The sequence below is a fragment of the Leguminivora glycinivorella genome, chromosome 3, assembly GCF_023078275.1.
Source record: "Leguminivora glycinivorella isolate SPB_JAAS2020 chromosome 3, LegGlyc_1.1, whole genome shotgun sequence".
Lineage (NCBI taxonomy): Eukaryota > Metazoa > Arthropoda > Insecta > Lepidoptera > Tortricidae > Leguminivora > Leguminivora glycinivorella.
Genome location: NC_062973.1, coordinates 355,924 through 374,658, shown reverse-complemented (window position 1 = coordinate 374,658; position 18,735 = coordinate 355,924). Strand labels below are relative to the sequence as shown.

Below are 18,735 nucleotides of genomic sequence, written 5' to 3'. Positions count from 1 at the left end.
ATTTTATTCAAGGTCAAATTACTTTACCCACTAGTGGATAAAATGCGTTTTTACCCTCTGGTATTAAAGGACAAAACACGTGTTTCCGAGCTAGTGAGGGGAAAAACATTTTTTTCCACTTTTTATTTTTGTACTTTGTTGGCGTGATTGATATACATATTGGTACCAAATTTCAGCTTTCTAGTGCTTACAGTTACTGAGATTATCCGCGGACGGACGACGGACAGACAGACATGGCGAAACTATAAGGGTTCCTAGTTGACTACGGAACCCTAACAAGTTTATTTATATTACCTGCTATAATTTTACTACACGATTACAAGCATAACATTTGATAGAGAGTACTTACATACAGACACAAAGTGATCGAATAAGGGTTCCGTTTTTCCTGTTGGAGGTCCGAAGTACATAGCTGATTTTGTCAAAACTCTAAAACAATTTTGCAATAAAAAGCTAGCGCGCTTCTTTTCGCAAACTGACATATTAATTTAAATTTGACAAGTAAAATAAGCGTTCCGTTTCTCAGGATTTATGTTTTCGTTATTCTCCTTGTGATAAATAATACTTCATAAAATAATTGAAAATTGTAACTAAAAAATTGTAGGTATACGAAAGATTAATTGCATTTATTTTTTGCTTAATCATGAAAAATTCTGATATCTGATAGACCAATAGGAAATGGCATACTGCGGGTGATTTTGGAACGCTACTTCCTAAGCCACGCTGTTTAAGTTACATTTAAAACCTTTAGTTATACTTCCGTGTTTAAGGCTCCCCACAGACAGTCTTAAAAATTCATAATTAACCGACTTCAAAAAAGGAGGAGGTTCTCAATTCGACTGAATGTTTTTTTTTTTTTTTTTTTGTATGTATGTTCCTCGATATCTCCGAGAATTGTGGACCGATTTTCAAATTTTTTTTTTTGATCGAACGGGTATAACCCCGAGATGGTCCCATTGGCACCAAGTCAGGGTCTGATGATGGGATCCTGGAGAAATCGAGGGAACTCTTCAAATGTTATAGGCACATGTAATGTTTTTAGTGTATTTTTCAAAGGTAAACCAGTATTTACGCCTGATGGTAATAATTTTATGTGGCTGAGCTGATGATGGAAGGTCAACTCCTCAATGGTTAGGAGTTAAAGGATAATTCTTTCACTAGTGTACATGTATTCGGACTGATACGTATAATATCAATAGGAACCACTAAAAATCAACAAATAAATAAACTTTTTAACAAAAAATAAAACCGCCTTCAAAAATAAGCGCGTTACAAAACACGGAGAAACTAAAAAGCAAAAAATAATAAACCTTTGAATTCAGATTTCTTATCGTATTGCAATAATCTAAACATCCAAATTATAAACAAATCAATTATTTTTGGAGTCGGTGCCAGCCTGCGTATGGTTGGGTGGGGCAAACAGGCAATAGCAAGGCGACGAACAGGTCTGGTACCGACTGCAAAAATAATTGATTTGTTTATAATTTGGATGTTTAGATTATTGCAATACGATAAGAAATCTGAATTCAAAGGTTTATTATTTTTTGCTTTTTAGTTTCTCCGTGTTTTGTAACGCGCTTATTTTTGAAGGCGGTTTTTCTTAAAAAAACTTGTATGCAATCTGACAGTTCAGATCTGTCAGTGTCTTGTCAGTGTCAGTTTGAACTGTCAGATTGCATACAAGTTTTTTTTAAGATTATGAATTTTTAAGACTGTCTGTGGGGAGCCTAAAACTGAGCATAATGTGACTTAGGAGTATTTTTCTACTTACGTAAAATGCAGTAAGTAAAATAATACGTACATTACGATATAAGTGCGAAAAATAGAAAATTGTCATGAGTTACGAATTACCAATTTCCATAAGTTTGACATAATTGCATAATGTGCTATTATAGTAATTAACGCACTAATGCGGTATGTAGCGGCATATTAGCATACTTTAGTACTAAAAGAATGTCGACATGAATCCAGAGGCATAAAAAAACGTCATTCGTTATATGTGTGCATATTTCATTCTTTAAGCTAGGAACATACTACGCGGACGTCCGTCGTAAAACGACCGCGACCGCGACCTATCAGTGTGCACGGAACAAAACATCCAGAGAGCCAGATTTCGATCGGACGTCCGTGCGCTCAAGGCCACGTCCGCGTCCGTCGACCGATAGTTTGCACGGTTATGTGTATTTCCATTGTCCAGATTCCCGTCCGCGGTCGATTTACGACGGACGTCCGCGTAGTGTGTTCCTAGCTTTATTCATCTTGAGTTTGAGTCTTGCCATGAGCGACGAGTAGCGATAGCCGAGACAGTGATTTTAACAGATCGCTGATACAAATGTTTTGTTAAAGCTAGGTCGATGTCGATACTACAATGTTGCCACTTTTTAATGTCTATTATTTTTGCATTTATCTCACTCACACTGGTGTTTAGTGTGATTTTATACATTTGTAGCCTATGTATGAATTCATACTAAATATTAATCAATAATTATATAAACATGTTCTTTACGCCATTTTGACGTTAATGGTTTTGGTTAGAATTTACCACAGATGGCGCTTCAAAATGGCATCAAATAATTCCACTAGAGGACTCTCTTTCTCATTTATAAAGCCAGACCAGTGTGCGTAGCCGAATGCACAAACGCTCCCGAAACTCACGATAGTATAATTATGTCTTTCGTAACTATCTGTCTCTATCGGTCTATGCCAATCAATCAATCAATCAAAAATATTTATTTGTATAAATAAGGTGTACATAATAGATGGGCAATACATTTTCATTTTCAATCCTTATTTTACCACAGTTTGGCGTTCAAATATTTAATAATAATAATAATAATCCCGCGGGGGCAGCTTGTGACGAGCTGACGGTGAGTGACGACACCGCGGACCCCTATTCCAGAGGGCACTTCCATCTAGCCCTCGCCTCTGCGCTTGCCTTAACCGGCCGGCCAGAGTGGATTCGCAAGAGCGGGACCTATGCTCCAGGTTGGAAGTGTAAAATGTCATAACGCCGGCGGCCTGCTGAATGGAACACCAGGAACCAAGCTACCGCAGACTCACCTCTCGACAACCTTTTAGCCACTCTCAAGTGTTGCTCTGTTGTCGCACCGTGCGTGCGGCCGTTTTGCAGGGCCCACTCAATGAGTTGGCGAGTCACCGCCTGCCTTTTACAATTGTGAGACTAATTGTCACGGCAGGTGTCCGATAGTCTCCTCCCATAGCCCTTTAACCAGTTCATCCAACTTTCAAAACAATAACCTATGACCTTAGCTCCCATCGCAGCACAAAAGTGCTGCACTGCAATAGTCTTTGCACCTGGCGGGGACCATCTCCGGTTGTATCATATTGTGCGCTCGGGGATGGTATCCGCCACGTGTATCCCTTGCCTTTAGATTAAAATGTCTAAAAGGGCCTCTGTGCTGTTGGCTTCGGCCCCACGCATGCCTCCCAAAGGTCCGGGACCCCATGGTCCCGAGATATGGAAAAGACAGACAAATAATAATAATAATAAAATACTTTATTGCACACAACAGAAGAAAAAAAGAAACATAATTCAGAACAGATACAACGTGGTAGGTAACAATACAACATTTAATTCTTATAACTAACTTAGCTTTTATACATTATATGTACAAGCATGCGCTCTTAGGTATAATTTAAATGGCACAAATCAATTAAATGTCTAGCACTAATATCTAAAAATTATCAAAATAAATTAAATATAAATGATTTTGCAATTATATTCAAATTAATTAATTTAATAATACATTTTAAATACACTATAATCAATGGCCAATTCCCTAATTATAAATCACACTTTTCTAAAAACTCATTAACAGAATAATACGTACATACATTCCATTAAATGTCTATACAATTTTCTTTTAAATAAATTAAATGGGAGTTCCTTAAAATGATCAGTGAGACAATTAAATATTTGTATTGCCATTCCATAAACATTCTTCTTAAATCAAAATCAAAATCAAAATAATTTATTCAGCAAATAGGCCACAGGGGCACTTTTACACGTCACATGTACATAGGTATTTAAAAAAATATTTAAAATTGAGTTGAAATTACAATTGATACTATTATATACTAATTCTAAGTTCTAACTAAAGTTAACTCTATACTTAGGAAGAGATATATTTGTCAGCGGCATAAAAAGTTTGTTAGGGTTCCGTAGTCAACTAGGAACCCTTATAGTTTCGCCATGTCTGTCTGTCCGTCCGTCCGTCCATCCGTCCGTCCGCGGATAATCTCAGTACCCGTTAGCACCAGAAAGCTGAAATTTGGTACCAATATGTATATCAATCACGCCAACAAAGTGCAAAAATAAAAAATGGAAAAAAATGTTTTATTAGGGTACCCCCTCTACATGTAAAGTGGGGGCTGATATTTTTTTTCATTCCAACCTCAACGTGTTATTGTTGGATAGGTATTTAAAAATTAATACGGGTTTACTGTGATCGTTTTTTGATAATATTAATATTTTCGGAAATAATCGCTCCTAAAGGAAAAAAAAGTGCGTCCCCCCCCTCTAACTTTTGAACCATATGTTTAAAAAATATGAAAAAAATCACAAAAGTAGAACTTTATAAAGACTTTCTAGGAAACTAGCCAAATATTGTTGACAGATATTTCCTTGTGGTATCACCAATTGTCTATGGTTAAAAAAAAGGCTAAAAGTCTGCTGTCAATTTATGTCACTTATTCAAATTGTTCGCGGGTCATTAAGGGTAAATCTTAAATATTATAACAATGACGATACCAAGCGAGGTCCGCAATTTGCTGTTTAAGCTAATAAATAATTACAACCAAGAGCGAAGTCGACGTGAAGCGGCATATAATGAAAAACTGCAATGTTTACAAGTCGTAAACTGTAAAGTTCTCACTGATGAACGTGGAAGCTGGCGTGCGTGAGAACTTGATTAACGACTATTGAAAAGAAAGCTGAAGCACATTTTATATAATATTTTATATTATTCTAGTATAATAAATATGTTAATGTTATTTTGAAGTATATTATGACAGGATAGTTTTTCTCTACTTAAATTATTACTATGGCAACGAGGCCATAGATGAATCCTAGAACATAATCAAGAAGGTATGTCAGGTATACCATACTTCACACCCTCGGAAGTTTAAAGAATTTCAGGATAAATTCTTAAGTCCCATTCTGTAACTCAATTCCTGAAGTCTGGGTCCAAACAAAGGCTTCGTAAATATGTCAGCGAGTTGGGTTTCGCCAGGAACTTGTTCAACGCTGAAGTCTTCATTGTTCACACATTCCCTAACAAAGAAGTGTTTTAATTTAATGTGCTTGGTGCGCTTGTGATATTCATATTTAGGATTATGCGCTAGGTAGACAGCTGATTTGTTATCCAATCTCAGAACTGGCTTTTCCGTTTTAGTCAGATCGCTGAACAATCGATTTAGCCATAATATTTCTTGGGCTGCTTCGCTTGCTGCTATTACTTCAGCCTCTGTCGATGAAATGGAAACAGTAGTTTGCTTTTGGCTTCGCCAGCTTATTGCGGCGCCAGAGAACAAGCAAACCATACCAGATGTTGATCGTCCAGTATTCTGGTCTCCTCCGTGATCTGCGTCGCTATAGCAGACCAAGTGCGGCGGTGTCTGTTTTGTAAAGATTAGGGCCTTTTCTTGGGTCCCTTTTAGATATCTCAATATGCGCTTAACAAGCATCATATCTTCCTTAGTAGGTGCTTCCAAATGTCTTGAGGCTACTCCAACAGCGTAGGAGATATCAGGCCTCGTACCTACAGATAAATAGGCTAAAGCGCCTACGGCTTGCCTATAAGGAAAGTTTGATTTAATGTTGTCGTCTGCTCCCGCAATATCTTTTATCATCGGTGATGGTGCTGACTTGCAGTTAGACATACCATATTTTTCTAGTACTTTCTTGATGTACGATTTTTGAGATAGAGATATGGAGTCTTTTTGCACGTTGATTTCCATTCCGAGGAAGTAAGACGCTGGTTTGGTGGTTATTTGGAATCTGGCTCTTAACTCATTCAAGAACTCGTCTCCTGCTTTTGTAGAGTTATGCGCTACAAGTCCATCGTCCACGTATAGAGCTATCACAACCTTGGACTGTCCTCTGGTTCGCATAAACAGGCATGGATCCGCCTCGCTCTGCTTGAATCCGGTTTGCAGTAAATAGTCTGCTATGCAGGTATTCCAGCAGCGTGGCGCTTGCTTTAATCCATACAAACTTCGTTTCAATTTACAAACTCTTTTGGTACCATCACGATATCCTTCGGGTTGTTTCATAAAGATTTCTTCCTTGACTTCTCCGTTTAGGAAGGCGGTCGTGACGTCAAACTGTGTCAGTTTCAGATTTTCATGAGTAGCGATGGCAAGCAGTGAACGTACAGTGCTCAGACGAACCACTGGGCTGAACGTTCTGTCGTAGTCCACTCCAGGTATCTGGGAATAGCCTTTGATGACCATTCTGGCCTTGTACCTTTCGACGGAACCATCAGGGTTCATTTTTACCTTGTACACCCATTTGCATGGTAGGGCTTTACGTCCTTTGGGTAGCTCGACCAGATCCCATGTTTGGTTGTCCTTCAATGAGCGAATTTCACTTTTCATTGCTTCTTGCCATTTCTTGCTGTCTGGGCATTCCATTGCCTCTTTGAAAGTTTCAGGTTCTTTCGGTTTATGAAGATTTTCAACTTCTTCAGCTGCAGCCAAAATGAAATCGTCATACCTTTTTGGAACTGCAATGGTAGACCTGTTTCTCAAAGTTCGAGTTGGAGTTGAAGTTGAAGCATGAACATCAATCGTCTCAGTTAGATCTTCTGCGTCAGCAGGATTAGAAGGTTCGTTATCATCGACAAAGTTGTGAGAACCGGAAAGAGACTCGTACTCACTTTCATAGTTTTGTGGTTCCTGTTGTTGAACACTATCAGTGCTGTTGACCGAGTTTGGTTGCAACGTATTGTCGAGATATTCATCTTCGGAGTCACTACTGGTGTTAAGCGGTGTCTCATCTCCATCTTCATCGTCGTCAAGTTGTATTGTCACTTGTTTATGTGGTAATTTTGACGGTTTTGAAGGTTCTGGAGGTTTAGTGGAGCAGTCATCGTTGAAAAGGTCGGTGATGTCGTTTTTGTTTGTTTTGTCGTAAAACATGGATTTCATCACGCGGACGTCCTTCGATACAACCACTTTATTTTTAGATGGCAGAAGAATCTTGAATGCTTTTGATGTTTCAGAGTAGCCAACAAACATGCCAGGAATTGCTTTTGGTGCGAATTTGTGACCATTTGTGCCTTTAATGAGAACAAAAGTTTTAGAGCCAAATACATACAGGTGGTGAATGATAGGTTTTCTACCAACCCATAGTTCGAATGGTGTTTTGTTTTCGATAGCACTGTTTAAGCTTCTGTTCGACAGATAGTTTGCTGTTATGATTGCTTCACCCCAGAAATTTAATGGTGCTTTTGCGTCAATCATCAGGGCTCTTGCTTTTTCGATCAAAGTGCGATTTTTTCTCTTTGCTAATCCGTTTTGGTGAGCTGTGTGAGGTGCACTTAGTCTTCTCTGTATCCCACTACGTTTGAGATAAGCGTCGAAGTCCCTGTTGATATATTCTGTGCCATTATCGGATTGTAGTACCTTGAGTTTGTTCCCAGTGTGCGTTTCCGCTAACTCTTTGAACTCTTTAAATTTGTCCAAGACTTCGCTTTTGGATTTCATTAAGTACACTCGACAGTATCGGGAATAGTCATCGATGAATGTGACAAAGTACTTGTTCCCGTTTATTGTGGGCGTTCGGATAGGTCCACAAACATCTGAGTGAACAATTTGTAAGCGTTCAGTCGTTCTCTGAGTTGTTTTCTCACGAGGAGCCGGTACTCTATGCATTTTCGCTTGAATGCATGCTTCACATTCCGGTAATGTTTCTTTAGGGTTAAAGTGCAAGCCAATGATATTTTGATTTTCAAGTGCTAATTTCAAGTCTTTGGTGTTCATATGTCCCAATTTCTTGTGCCAATCTTCGATGCTTGATGATTCAGTTTTTTGTTTAGTAGTTGGAGGTGTTTCATCGTCATCTGTGGTCAGGTTGTAGCACTCGTGCTTGCTTGGTTTTATGTAGTAGAGACCGTTTTCTTTGAAGGCAGTAAGTACAATTTTCTCTTTTGGATTGTTTACTGTGGCCTTGTTCTTAGTAAATAGAACTGAACATCCAGCGTCTGTTATTTTGCTCACAGACAGTAGGTTGGTGCAAAGACTGGGTACATACAGCGTGTCTTTCAGGTGCGTGAGTGCATCACCGCTTCCATTTTTAGTTGTGAAAGAGACTGTACCTTTCCCTTCGATCTCTGCGGTAAAGTCTTCAGTTGCGAAGTTCAGTTGTCTGGATGTTTTCTCAATATTTTTGAATAGGTCTCTTTGAAAAGTCATATGAGAGGTACAGCCGCTGTCCACAATCCATGTACTGTTTTCAGGCTTCTTGTTTCGTGTTAGAAGACACTGGGTAGCAATATGGTTACGATGAGAGTCAATGTTTTGTTTCTGCTTTGGCTTCTCATTATTTTTCTTCCAGCAGCTTGTACAAATCTTATGTGCTTTGCGTTTGAAGATATTGCCTCTTCGTTTGCAAATACGACATGATGCGTATAACGCTTCTTCTTGATATGATGTTTCAGGTTCATCGTCATTGGTCACGATTTTATTATGACGGGCTTCAAACTCTTCTAAGATTTTGGTTTTAAGCACTTCAGGCTTTGGAAGAGTATCGCGCGTTTCAATAGCGACTCTGAAGTTCTCGTATTCTGGAGAGAGACTGTACAACATCATGATCGTTAACAAATCATCGTTTATACTAACGTCCATGTCAGCCAGCTTGTCAACTGTATCCATAAATTTGTTCAAGTGTGTTCGTACATCTTGGTTTTCTAATTTAGTTAGGATTAATTGCTTGAGAAGGGTCGCTTTACGAGCAGGTCCCTTGCTGGCGTAAGTGTCCTTCAATTTGTCCCATAATGCCTTGGCAGTGCTGCAGTTTTTTATTTGCTTGAGTTCGGACGGAGCTATGATAAGGATAAGCTCGGATTTTGCAAGTCTGTCCTTTTCTTTCTCTTCAGCAGACGCATCGTCGGTCAGGGCGTTTTCTACATATTTAAATAGTTTGTGACGTACTAGAACGGCTTCGGCTTGTATAATCCAAGTGTCGTAGTTATCTTTTGTAAGTGGATCTATTTTCGTATTAGACATTTCGACTTACAGTTTCACCTCTGCTACCATGTAAAGTTCTCACTGATGAACGTGGAAGCTGGCGTGCGTGAGAACTTGATTAACGACTATTGAAAAGAAAGCTGAAGCACATTTTATATAATATTTTATATTATTCTAGTATAATAAATATGTTAATGTTATTTTGAAGTATATTATGACAGGATAGTTTTTCTCTACTTAAATTATTACTATGGCAACGAGGCCATAGATGAATCCTAGAACATAATCAAGAAGGTATGTCAGGTATACCATACTTCACATAAACAATATAGTAGGTTGGTGCTCTATTAATATTTTGATACTTTAATTACTAGTACATTACTACTACTTTAGTTACATTTGCCTATAACTTTGATTAAGTATGTGAATATAATAAAACTTAAATCTCATAAACAGGAAAAGAGTGTAAAGACAAGGAGAAACTCGAAGCTCTGGAAAGCATTAATAAAATAAAAATATTGGAACGTAACGACTTACTTACGAAAACCAAAATTTAGAAGAAATCAGTGAAGTGACTGGTCAGTAGTAATTTGATATAAAAATATAAAAAATAAAATAAATAATATAATTTAGCCTATATACGTTCCACTGCTGGGCACAGGCCTCCTCTCATGTCTGAGAGGGCTCGGGCTATATAGTCTCCACGCTAGCCCAATGCGGGTTGGAGACTTCACATAAATCTTTGAATTTCTTCGCTGATGTATGCAGGTTTCCTCACGATGTTTTCCTTCACCGTAAAGCTAGTGGTATATATTAAATGATATTTCGTACGTAAGTTCCGAAAAACTCATTGGTACGAGCCAGGATTTGAACCCGCGACCTACGGATTGAAAATCGGGCGTCATATCCACTAATATCATATCATTAATACGTCAAATGCTAACAGATTTTGTCAAATTTCTGTACATATATTAGCAATTTCTATTGATTTTCAATATAAGTGTGCACAGAAATCAAAAATATTTTCTAGTATCAAAACTATATCTCCTACTATACCAAGTGTGACCAGCCCTAGATTTTTTGAATTTCCCGCCAAAAGTTGGGGCAATATTTCATTAGCCACACTCTATTAGAACTTGATAGGTTCAGTAGTTTTTTAGAAAAATACGAAAAACTACGGAACCCTACACTGAGCGTGGCGCGACACGCTCTTGGCCGGTTTTCCTATAATCTTTTCGCTTTGATTTGATGTCATAGTAATTGTTCTAAAGCAAGACAGGTTTTTCCGAACAAAAATACAGATTTCGTATATGTACATAGCGGGTAATGTCAATATGTTTTTCTTTTTGAACAATCAATTAAGATAAGAAAAATACACCTCCTCGAGCCATGCCAGTATGAAAACAATAAACCCGAACAGCTCGTATGTGATGTTGTCAACGTCATTTTTTTGACGTAATTCCTAAAATTGACGTTTCTATTTGCAACTTGCACCACTCTTTCATTCAATATTTTGCACAATTTTGGGCTAAAATATAACTATTGGCCCTAAAATATGCTATTAGGAATAGTTCAGTTACAATAATCTCATTGTTTTAATCTAGAATGGGTGGCAAAACCAAGCAGACTCAGCGGACGAAGAATAATGTTCGGGTACGTAAATACTGAATATTATTTAGATTTATTTTCAGCAGCATAATAATTGTTCATTTTACATACAGGTTATTGTTTATATTAAATACCTTATTGATAAACCTAGAGCCACAAAGATGTAGATTTCAAAGGCTTCTATTAGTTGGCAAAAGTTACTACATATTTTTTATTGGCACCAATAAGATTTGTTATCAAGAAACATGGTCAATTTCGTCTGCACATTCTTTTTTTTATTGATATTAATTAAGCTCCTGTACTCCTGTGATAGTGAGTGCAATGGGTTACTTGTTGTATTTGCATTTATGATTTTAAAGTCTTTAAAAAGTCTCTTCAGTAAAGTTGTATATATAAGAATTGCATAATTGTTAGTAAAAATTAGAGATGGGCCGAATATGGACTTTGCCGAATACGAATATTCGGCCGAAGATTTGTTTCAGCTCTTACCGAACCGAACATTTGGCCGAATATTCGGTTACGCCATATTCAGAAAGCATATATTAAGATTAAAACTATTAAATGATTGATAATGGTTACATTATGTTACTAGAACTACATTTGCTCTTATGATTTAGTGGATAATTAAAACTTAATTAAAACAACTCTGAACTCTTCTCAACTCTTAAACTATGGGTTTTTCTATTTTTTAAATAAACAATTGTATTTATGTTTTGAGGCAAAGGTAATTATTTCTTTTTAGTAGTTCCTTAGAAAGCTACTACAATAGGAGCTTATTATCTAATGGAATTCGTAAGATCTTCATTAGTTATTTACTTTGTTTATTCGGTAAATATTCGGCAATGAAACCAAATTATTCGGCCGAATACGAACATTGAAAAACTTGCCGAATATGCCGAATACCGAATATTTACCGAATATTCGGCCCATCTCTAGTAAAAATAATACTTTCTTACCTAGACCATGTTTTATAACCACTGTTGATTTCAAGGGTGCATTCCTGAGCTTAAAGTGACTTTATAAAATGCAGCAGTAGATAAACAAATTCTATCATTATAATCTCCAATGTGCACATATGACAATATTCTACATCAATTTGTTGAAATATTGCTTTAAATGCCTCAACAGCCATCAAGTAGTGGCCGCAGCGCAGAGCTCCTAAACAATGCAGTCCGCATGGACCCCGGTCTCATGAGCAGCAGCTCCGGCAAGGTGCTCCCGGTGCTGTTCCCCACACTGGCTGCTCCACTGGACCCCGCACTCAACCCGGACTTTACCCTGTGTCTGAAGAAACTGAATAAGAAGGATCCTATTACTAAGACCAAGGTGAGCTTTTTATAATAAGAGTTTTTAATGATTCATGGTTATTTTCATTAGACTTCTATATTGATCGGGATAGAGACCGTGATCACCTGATTTTAGTTGAGCTCCTGATATTTTGATGCAGTTACAGGCATCATGATCACGGAATCGGAAATTATTAGGCTGCATGGTAAAAATTGTAGAAATGGATTATAAGTAGTAAATGATTTTAAATGCATCCAAAATCCCAACTAATAACTTAAAAAAAAAAGTAATAATAATTAGAATTTAATCTGTTTATTTCTAAGAAACGTACATGCATTTATTACATACTTAACTGCTAATCTTAAATTGAAAAGATGCACATAGAACGGGAGACACTATTTTTTGTTACATATGATTGCTCAACCGCTACTGCTTTCTCAGGCTCTACAGGAGCTGTGCGACCTGGTCAGGAAAGCTGACGTTGAAGACGTGGTAGCAGCCCTGGGAAGCTGGGCGCACTACTACAAGCAACTCACGACGGACACGGATCATAAAGTGCGAGAGTCCGCTCAGGTAATGTTGTTCTTGTTTTGTGAGCTATAGAACCCGCAAGTTCCTCCTTGAAACTGCATTTGCTTGAAGCTGAAATGAAATGTATGATTAAGCCATTTTGAAAAGTAACTTTATAAATTCCAATTGGTTAAGAAAACCATCCTAAGGGCCTCGACAAGTTAGCTACTCTCGCGAATAATATGGAATTATCATAGAGAGACGTATTTTCTTGTCTAAGGTGTAGCGATTGTGACCTTGGCTAAGCCCACAACCTGTAAAGTTTGAAGGGTGATAATTCCTCTCTATTCCATACAAAATCGGTTTTATTCCTATTTTAAAGTTGTGTCTTGTTTAACACGTGAACAGGTGGCCCATGGCGTGATTGCTGGCGCTTGTGGGCGGCGCCTGGCGCCACAGCTGAAGGCGCTGCTGCCGCCGTGGCTGCAGGCGCAGTACGACGAGTACGCCCCGGCCGCCGCGGCCGCCCGGGCGTCTCTCACAGTAAGCACTAGCCTAGAAAATACACCACAAATAATACGCGGGGAATAATGGCTTTTAGCGTCTTGCATGCATCATGATCACGGAAAACTGACGAAGGTGGCTGGATGTCGAAGTTGCATAGACAGCGCGCGATCTACCCTCCTTCGCGCGCGTCGGCTGCGTTCACTTTCAGCGTTACCACTGGTCGCATTCACACTCGATGGTCTGTCCAAACACACTCACAGTGTCACTACTGCATCGAAATATCGGGAGGTCGACAAAAATCAAAAAGGTAATCACGGGAAATTCTTAATCTTCATACTGACAAAAAGCAACTTGGATATATTCAACCCTATTGTTACCTTAGTTAGTTTAAAAAAATCTCTTAAGGCATGCTTTTAAAGAACAAAATAAGATTAACAGTTCAAGGTCGTACCTTGAACGGATTCGTCTAATGCGTCGTCTGATAATGCCTTAGTTTATAAATAAAACTTAAAAAGTACTCTTGTTTAGATGATTCAGGTATTTTGTATCATTTCACTGTCAGGTTTCGCTCTTTACCAACTTTTTCTACCAACTTAAAATACCAATATAATTTGTTCTGCAGTCAACCTTCCCAGAAAACAAGCTGCCAGATGTGATATCCTTCTGCATGTCTGAAGTGATCGCCCATCTCCTGGAGAACCTCGTCGGTAACGCTGAAGCTGCCCTCAGCAAGAAGTAAGTTTCATCTCTGGACAATATATTTATTCAGATTAATTCCATTTTGTTGGGTGGTTACCATTCCTTAACTTTCGTTTGAAAAGCATTTTTTTTTGCTATTTTTCCTCTCAGAATTTAAAAAAATTACTGGTTTGGGTAAGACTTGAAATCCCGGCCTCAGAATGAATAGCATCAATTGCAGACGTGTTGCCTGTTTTTTTTCTACTCTTCATAGTTTTAGACCACCACATACATAGCTTGATTATTTACATTGCTACCGTCATTAAATCTACCCCTGCAGCTGACGTTACGAAGCTTCATGTTACCTATATCAACTTTAATCATTTCTCTATTCGCCTGTTTTTATACTTTTAATTATATTTTAGGATCCTTACACCCGAAGAGAAGGAACTGCAATGGGCCAGACTGGTGACGGCCAGCCTGCAAGGCTTGGAGTTTTTCGTGCAGCATCTGCCTTCGCAGCACGATGAGTGGCTGTGGGGGGAACTGACGCCGCTCCTAGCTGCCAGCTCCTTCTGGAAGATGGCCTCCAACAAGTCGCAACAAGTCAGGTAAGCTCTCTGCTTTGCCTAAAGGTTGACTGATAGAGAATACCTTTGCGATAAAGGTGAAAAAAGGTCACGAGTAAAAAAATGACACCAAGGGCATCCATCTCGTCTTTTGCCGCTACACGGTTCTTGTTACCAAAAAATATGAATTCCTCGATATATTTTTTATGGCAATTGATTCCCTTACTGTTCATGATTAGCAGCTTCTTAAGAACCAGCTCAGGTCAGCGGTTTAAATATGCTACAAAAAGCAATATTTTAAAGCTGATTTTTTACTTAATTTTTTTGTAATGATTGATCCTGTATTTGTTTCTCAGAGCATCTTGGTTCGGCGCCCTCGGCCGCATAATCGCCCGCTATGGTGACACGTTCGGGGCCGCTCACGGCTCTAAAACAGCAAAACTATTGTTAGGAGCGCCGTCTACCCTGGCCCAACAGTGGTGCTGCCTTCTAGTTTTACTACGACATGTTAAGGTAATATTAATTTCTTACCATTGAATATGAATGCTTTGTCTCTAGTCTACAGAACCACTTTGTGTGGTCCTGCTGACTGCGCCAAGTACGACCAAATATTGGCATTTGATAATGTCTTCATTAATTTACATTAATATTAAATTTAAAAACACTCCCTCATTTTAGAGGTATTTTTCAAAATAATACAAAGTTAGCTTAGACGGAATAAAAAATATGACTATACATAGACTAAGAACAGATATCTTAGCGTTATTTTCATTAATATTATGAATACATAATTATGTATTATTTGTCTAGGGCGACACGTGGCTAGACAAAAAGGATCTTCTGATCAAGAGGATAATCGACGTCTTAGAAAACGGTATGTCATCAAACATTCATATTTTTTTATTTAACACTTTCGCTACCAAGAACCCGACTGTCGGGCACACCGCTCGTAGAAGCGTAGCCGATTACATGGGTTTCCCCGTATGTAGCGAAAATGTCGTAGCGCCGCGTAGAGCCCGGTTTCGAAAGTGTTAATATCTTCCGTAGTCTTATTGCAACTTTTGGAACTCAAATTGTCGTCTAATTTATTTGAATACTGAATGTATGTACCTATACACTTTTTAAAGGCAACAGTTCCAATTCCAGGCATCCATTGGCGACGGTGACTACTTGTCAGGCGGGCCGTATGCCTGTTTGCCACCGACCTGGTTTAATGAAGACCCGTTTGCGTTCGCAGGAGGCTGGGGCGACGCCAAACACCTGTCGAGCATGCTGCTGCCGCTGTTGGCGTTCTTGCCTCAACACATGCTCACTAAACACTTATATGAGACCTTCTTCAATGCTGTATTTAAAGGGTAACTAAATATTATTTACAATGCTTACAAAATCCTTGTGGTTTTTATAACAATTACAGTTTATTTGTGTCTTTCAGATGCTTTTCCAATAATTATATCCGAATTATCCGAAATTCTAACAAATTATTTGATAGAATGGTCCTTATTGCAAGTATTGCTTATGAAATGAACCATAAGAACCCTTCTGTATGGTAAGCCACATTTGTGGTGGCTGATAGTACTATCTAATTTAAAATACGGAATGAATATTTTGTTAAATTAGTGTAATTCTGGGCTAATATCTTACGAGATTGACTGCCCATTTTAAAACAATATTATTTAATATAAATAGACTGGTAGTCTCTCTCACTTAATTGTATTTTGCTAACATCTGTTCCTTCCCTCGCTTATACAAATTTTCCATTGTTTCCCCTAGACTAGAGAAGAAAAGTGTAATATCGTCAAAAAGCGAGCGACAGTCCTGGATCGCGAGCCTCTCCGAGTGCCTTCGCTACCTCTCCCTGCAGCAAGCTGATTTCATGGTGGAGGTCGCTACAGCAGTAAGATTCTATTTTTTTACAAGTTTTTATTCAACTTGTTAGTTTGGATCAAAACGTAGAAGTTAAATTTGACCGACTTCCCGGTTTCTGATTGAGCTGAAATTTTGCACACATATGCAAATCTCGTGACAATGCAATATTATGGTATCATGGAGCTGATCTGATGATGGAGCAGAAAGGTGGGCATAGGAACTCTGTTATGAAACGTCGTATCCCCATCGAGTAAGGGGTTTTTAGAAACGTATTGGAGAACAGTAGACTGTTGAAAGGAAGGCACAGTCGGCGATATTTTTTTTGCAAAAAAACCTATTTTATCGTAGACTCGTTTTTCTCCAGTCAACTCAGAATCATCAAGAGATTTAAAAAATCCAACACAGTTTTGTTTCGTTGTTTTATTATAGAGTTCCTGGCGATTTTCCTTCTCAGATCGATCATACATTTGAATTCGGGAAGTAGGTGAAATTCAACTTCAACAACTTTCTCTATTCCAGTTCGTTTAAAAAAACATCCTATTTCAATCTTCAGATATGCATTTCAACAGTGTATTGTGACTGTTGTTCTTTTATTCACAGGTACATAGGACGTGGTTGGAGAAAATCCTAGCAGGGCATGATGGACAGACTACAAACAATTTGGTCCGGTACTCGGGTGGTAACATGGCGTCGCTGGTCAAATACTGGCTGAGGCAGTCGCTTGAGGTACCGATACTTATTATTATTATTGTAGCCAATTTTTGAAGAGCTTAAACCACTTTAAAACTACGGAATTTAAGGCTACACACACTGATACTACACAGTTACTATATTTTAGATGTTTTTGTTAACTTTAAACGTCTTTTTACAGGCTAAAGAAGGCGCTGACAAATACGACCAGCTGGCCAGGAACTTCTGGCAAAACATCGCTTCAACTGTCGTCGCTCAGATCGACAAGCTCTCCACCGACCACAACGATATAACCTCCCTGCTCGACGCACACATATTATTACTACAAACACTCAAAACTGCTCAAGATACTAAGAAACCAAAAAGCATTAAATTCAACGATGAGAAGCAAGCAGAGAATGATGATATTGAAGAAATTAACCAGCAAAGTAACGCATCTGTGGAAGAACGATACAAACATAACTTAAACAATGTCGTTGAGAAAATTTGTGCTCAGTACTTCGAGTTTGCTAGCAGAAAGCAAGTAGCTAACACCGTCTTCAGTCCGCTACTTACTCTTCTTATTGAGTTTGATGATAAGAATCTCTTCTTAGCGTTGTCAAGACATTTTGATTCAGATTCCATCTACGGGCTATACGATAAAACTTTAAGAGGATGGTTAGCCGGGGATACGATGCGATCCAAAGCTGTAGCGGATATTGTTTTCCTTCTAATGAAACATTTGTCTGAACAAGAACAAGACGCTTTGCTGGATTCTTTCAAACAGGTCAGTTTTATCGGTCCTAAGCTTGTGCCTTGTGGTACTCCAAATATTTTTTCGCATTTTTGTATAAAGTTGTGTTAAAACAAGTAATGTATTGAATTAGTTAAGTATTTAAAATTATATTACGTCTGTTATAACACCAATTTAACCATATTTATTAAGAAAAGCTTAAACTTTGCGATGGTGTACAGTGTTGAAAGCCTTTCTTAAATCTGTGACATTTTAGTTCTGTTTTTTAATAGGTATATTATGTTTTGCCTTCATTTTCTCACTGTAAAGTAACTTATTCACTAAATTGCTAGTTAAAAATTAAACAACGTCCATTAAAACCATCAATTTGACTGTTTCAAATTAAAAAGCGCACCTTAAATGATGCTTCACGGTATCAAAAGCCTTTCTTAAATCTAGTTCTCTTCCAGTTCCCCCCGTCCGTAGTGGAGTGGTGCATCTCGCTGTCCCTCTCGCACCCGCACTGCCGCCTACCTGCCGTGAGGAGATGGCTGCGAGGAACTTTGGTCGAAGAAAGTCTGGTGGCTGTTTGTAAGCGGATGGTCAATGAAGATGATAGCAAGAGTAGAAGCTTGTTGCTGATGTGTTTGGCGACTGACGACGATGGCGGTGAGTCTGTCCTTTTCTTACATGTGGTAGATGTGTAGCTATCTATCTCTCTCTAACGTCGATTGAAGGCACCCTGGTGGCTGTGTGTAAGAGGATGCCAATGAAGTCGTTAGCAAGAGTAGGAGCTTGTTGTTCATGTGTTTGGCGACCGATGACGAATGCGGTGAGTAAATGGCAAAGAAAATCGCCTGACAAGGATTGGTTTAGAAAGTCTCAGACAGAATCATTTCCGTAAAAATTAAAATTTTGAAAAAACCCCCGACTGCGACATAGTTGACCGATTTTCATGAAACATGGCTAAGAACACTCCCGACTAACTCAGCTTTCAGACAAAAAAAACTAAATCTAAATCGGTTCATGCGTTCGGGAGCTACGGTGCCACAGACAGACACACACACACAGACAAACAGACAGACAGACAGACAGACA

At 38.5% G+C, this 18,735-nt stretch overlaps 1 protein-coding gene across 1 annotated transcript in view; it reads left to right on the top strand.

The window, feature by feature from the left end:
- Positions 1–10,697: 10,697 nt before the first annotated feature.
- Positions 10,698–18,735, top strand: part of LOC125242763 — a 41,679-nt gene continuing 33,641 nt past the window's right edge. The window contains exons 1-13 of the mRNA XM_048151697.1: positions 10,698–10,863; positions 11,947–12,144; positions 12,547–12,678; positions 13,024–13,158; positions 13,745–13,857; positions 14,226–14,411; positions 14,726–14,882; positions 15,180–15,243; positions 15,607–15,724; positions 16,140–16,263; positions 16,836–16,961; positions 17,107–17,691; positions 18,108–18,306. Coding sequence (XP_048007654.1) covers positions 10,816–10,863; positions 11,947–12,144; positions 12,547–12,678; positions 13,024–13,158; positions 13,745–13,857; positions 14,226–14,411; positions 14,726–14,882; positions 15,180–15,243; positions 15,607–15,724; positions 16,140–16,263; positions 16,836–16,961; positions 17,107–17,691; positions 18,108–18,306 — 2,185 coding nt within the window. The 5' untranslated portion in view covers positions 10,698–10,815. The remainder of the gene's footprint in view (positions 10,864–11,946; positions 12,145–12,546; positions 12,679–13,023; positions 13,159–13,744; positions 13,858–14,225; positions 14,412–14,725; positions 14,883–15,179; positions 15,244–15,606; positions 15,725–16,139; positions 16,264–16,835; positions 16,962–17,106; positions 17,692–18,107; positions 18,307–18,735) is intronic.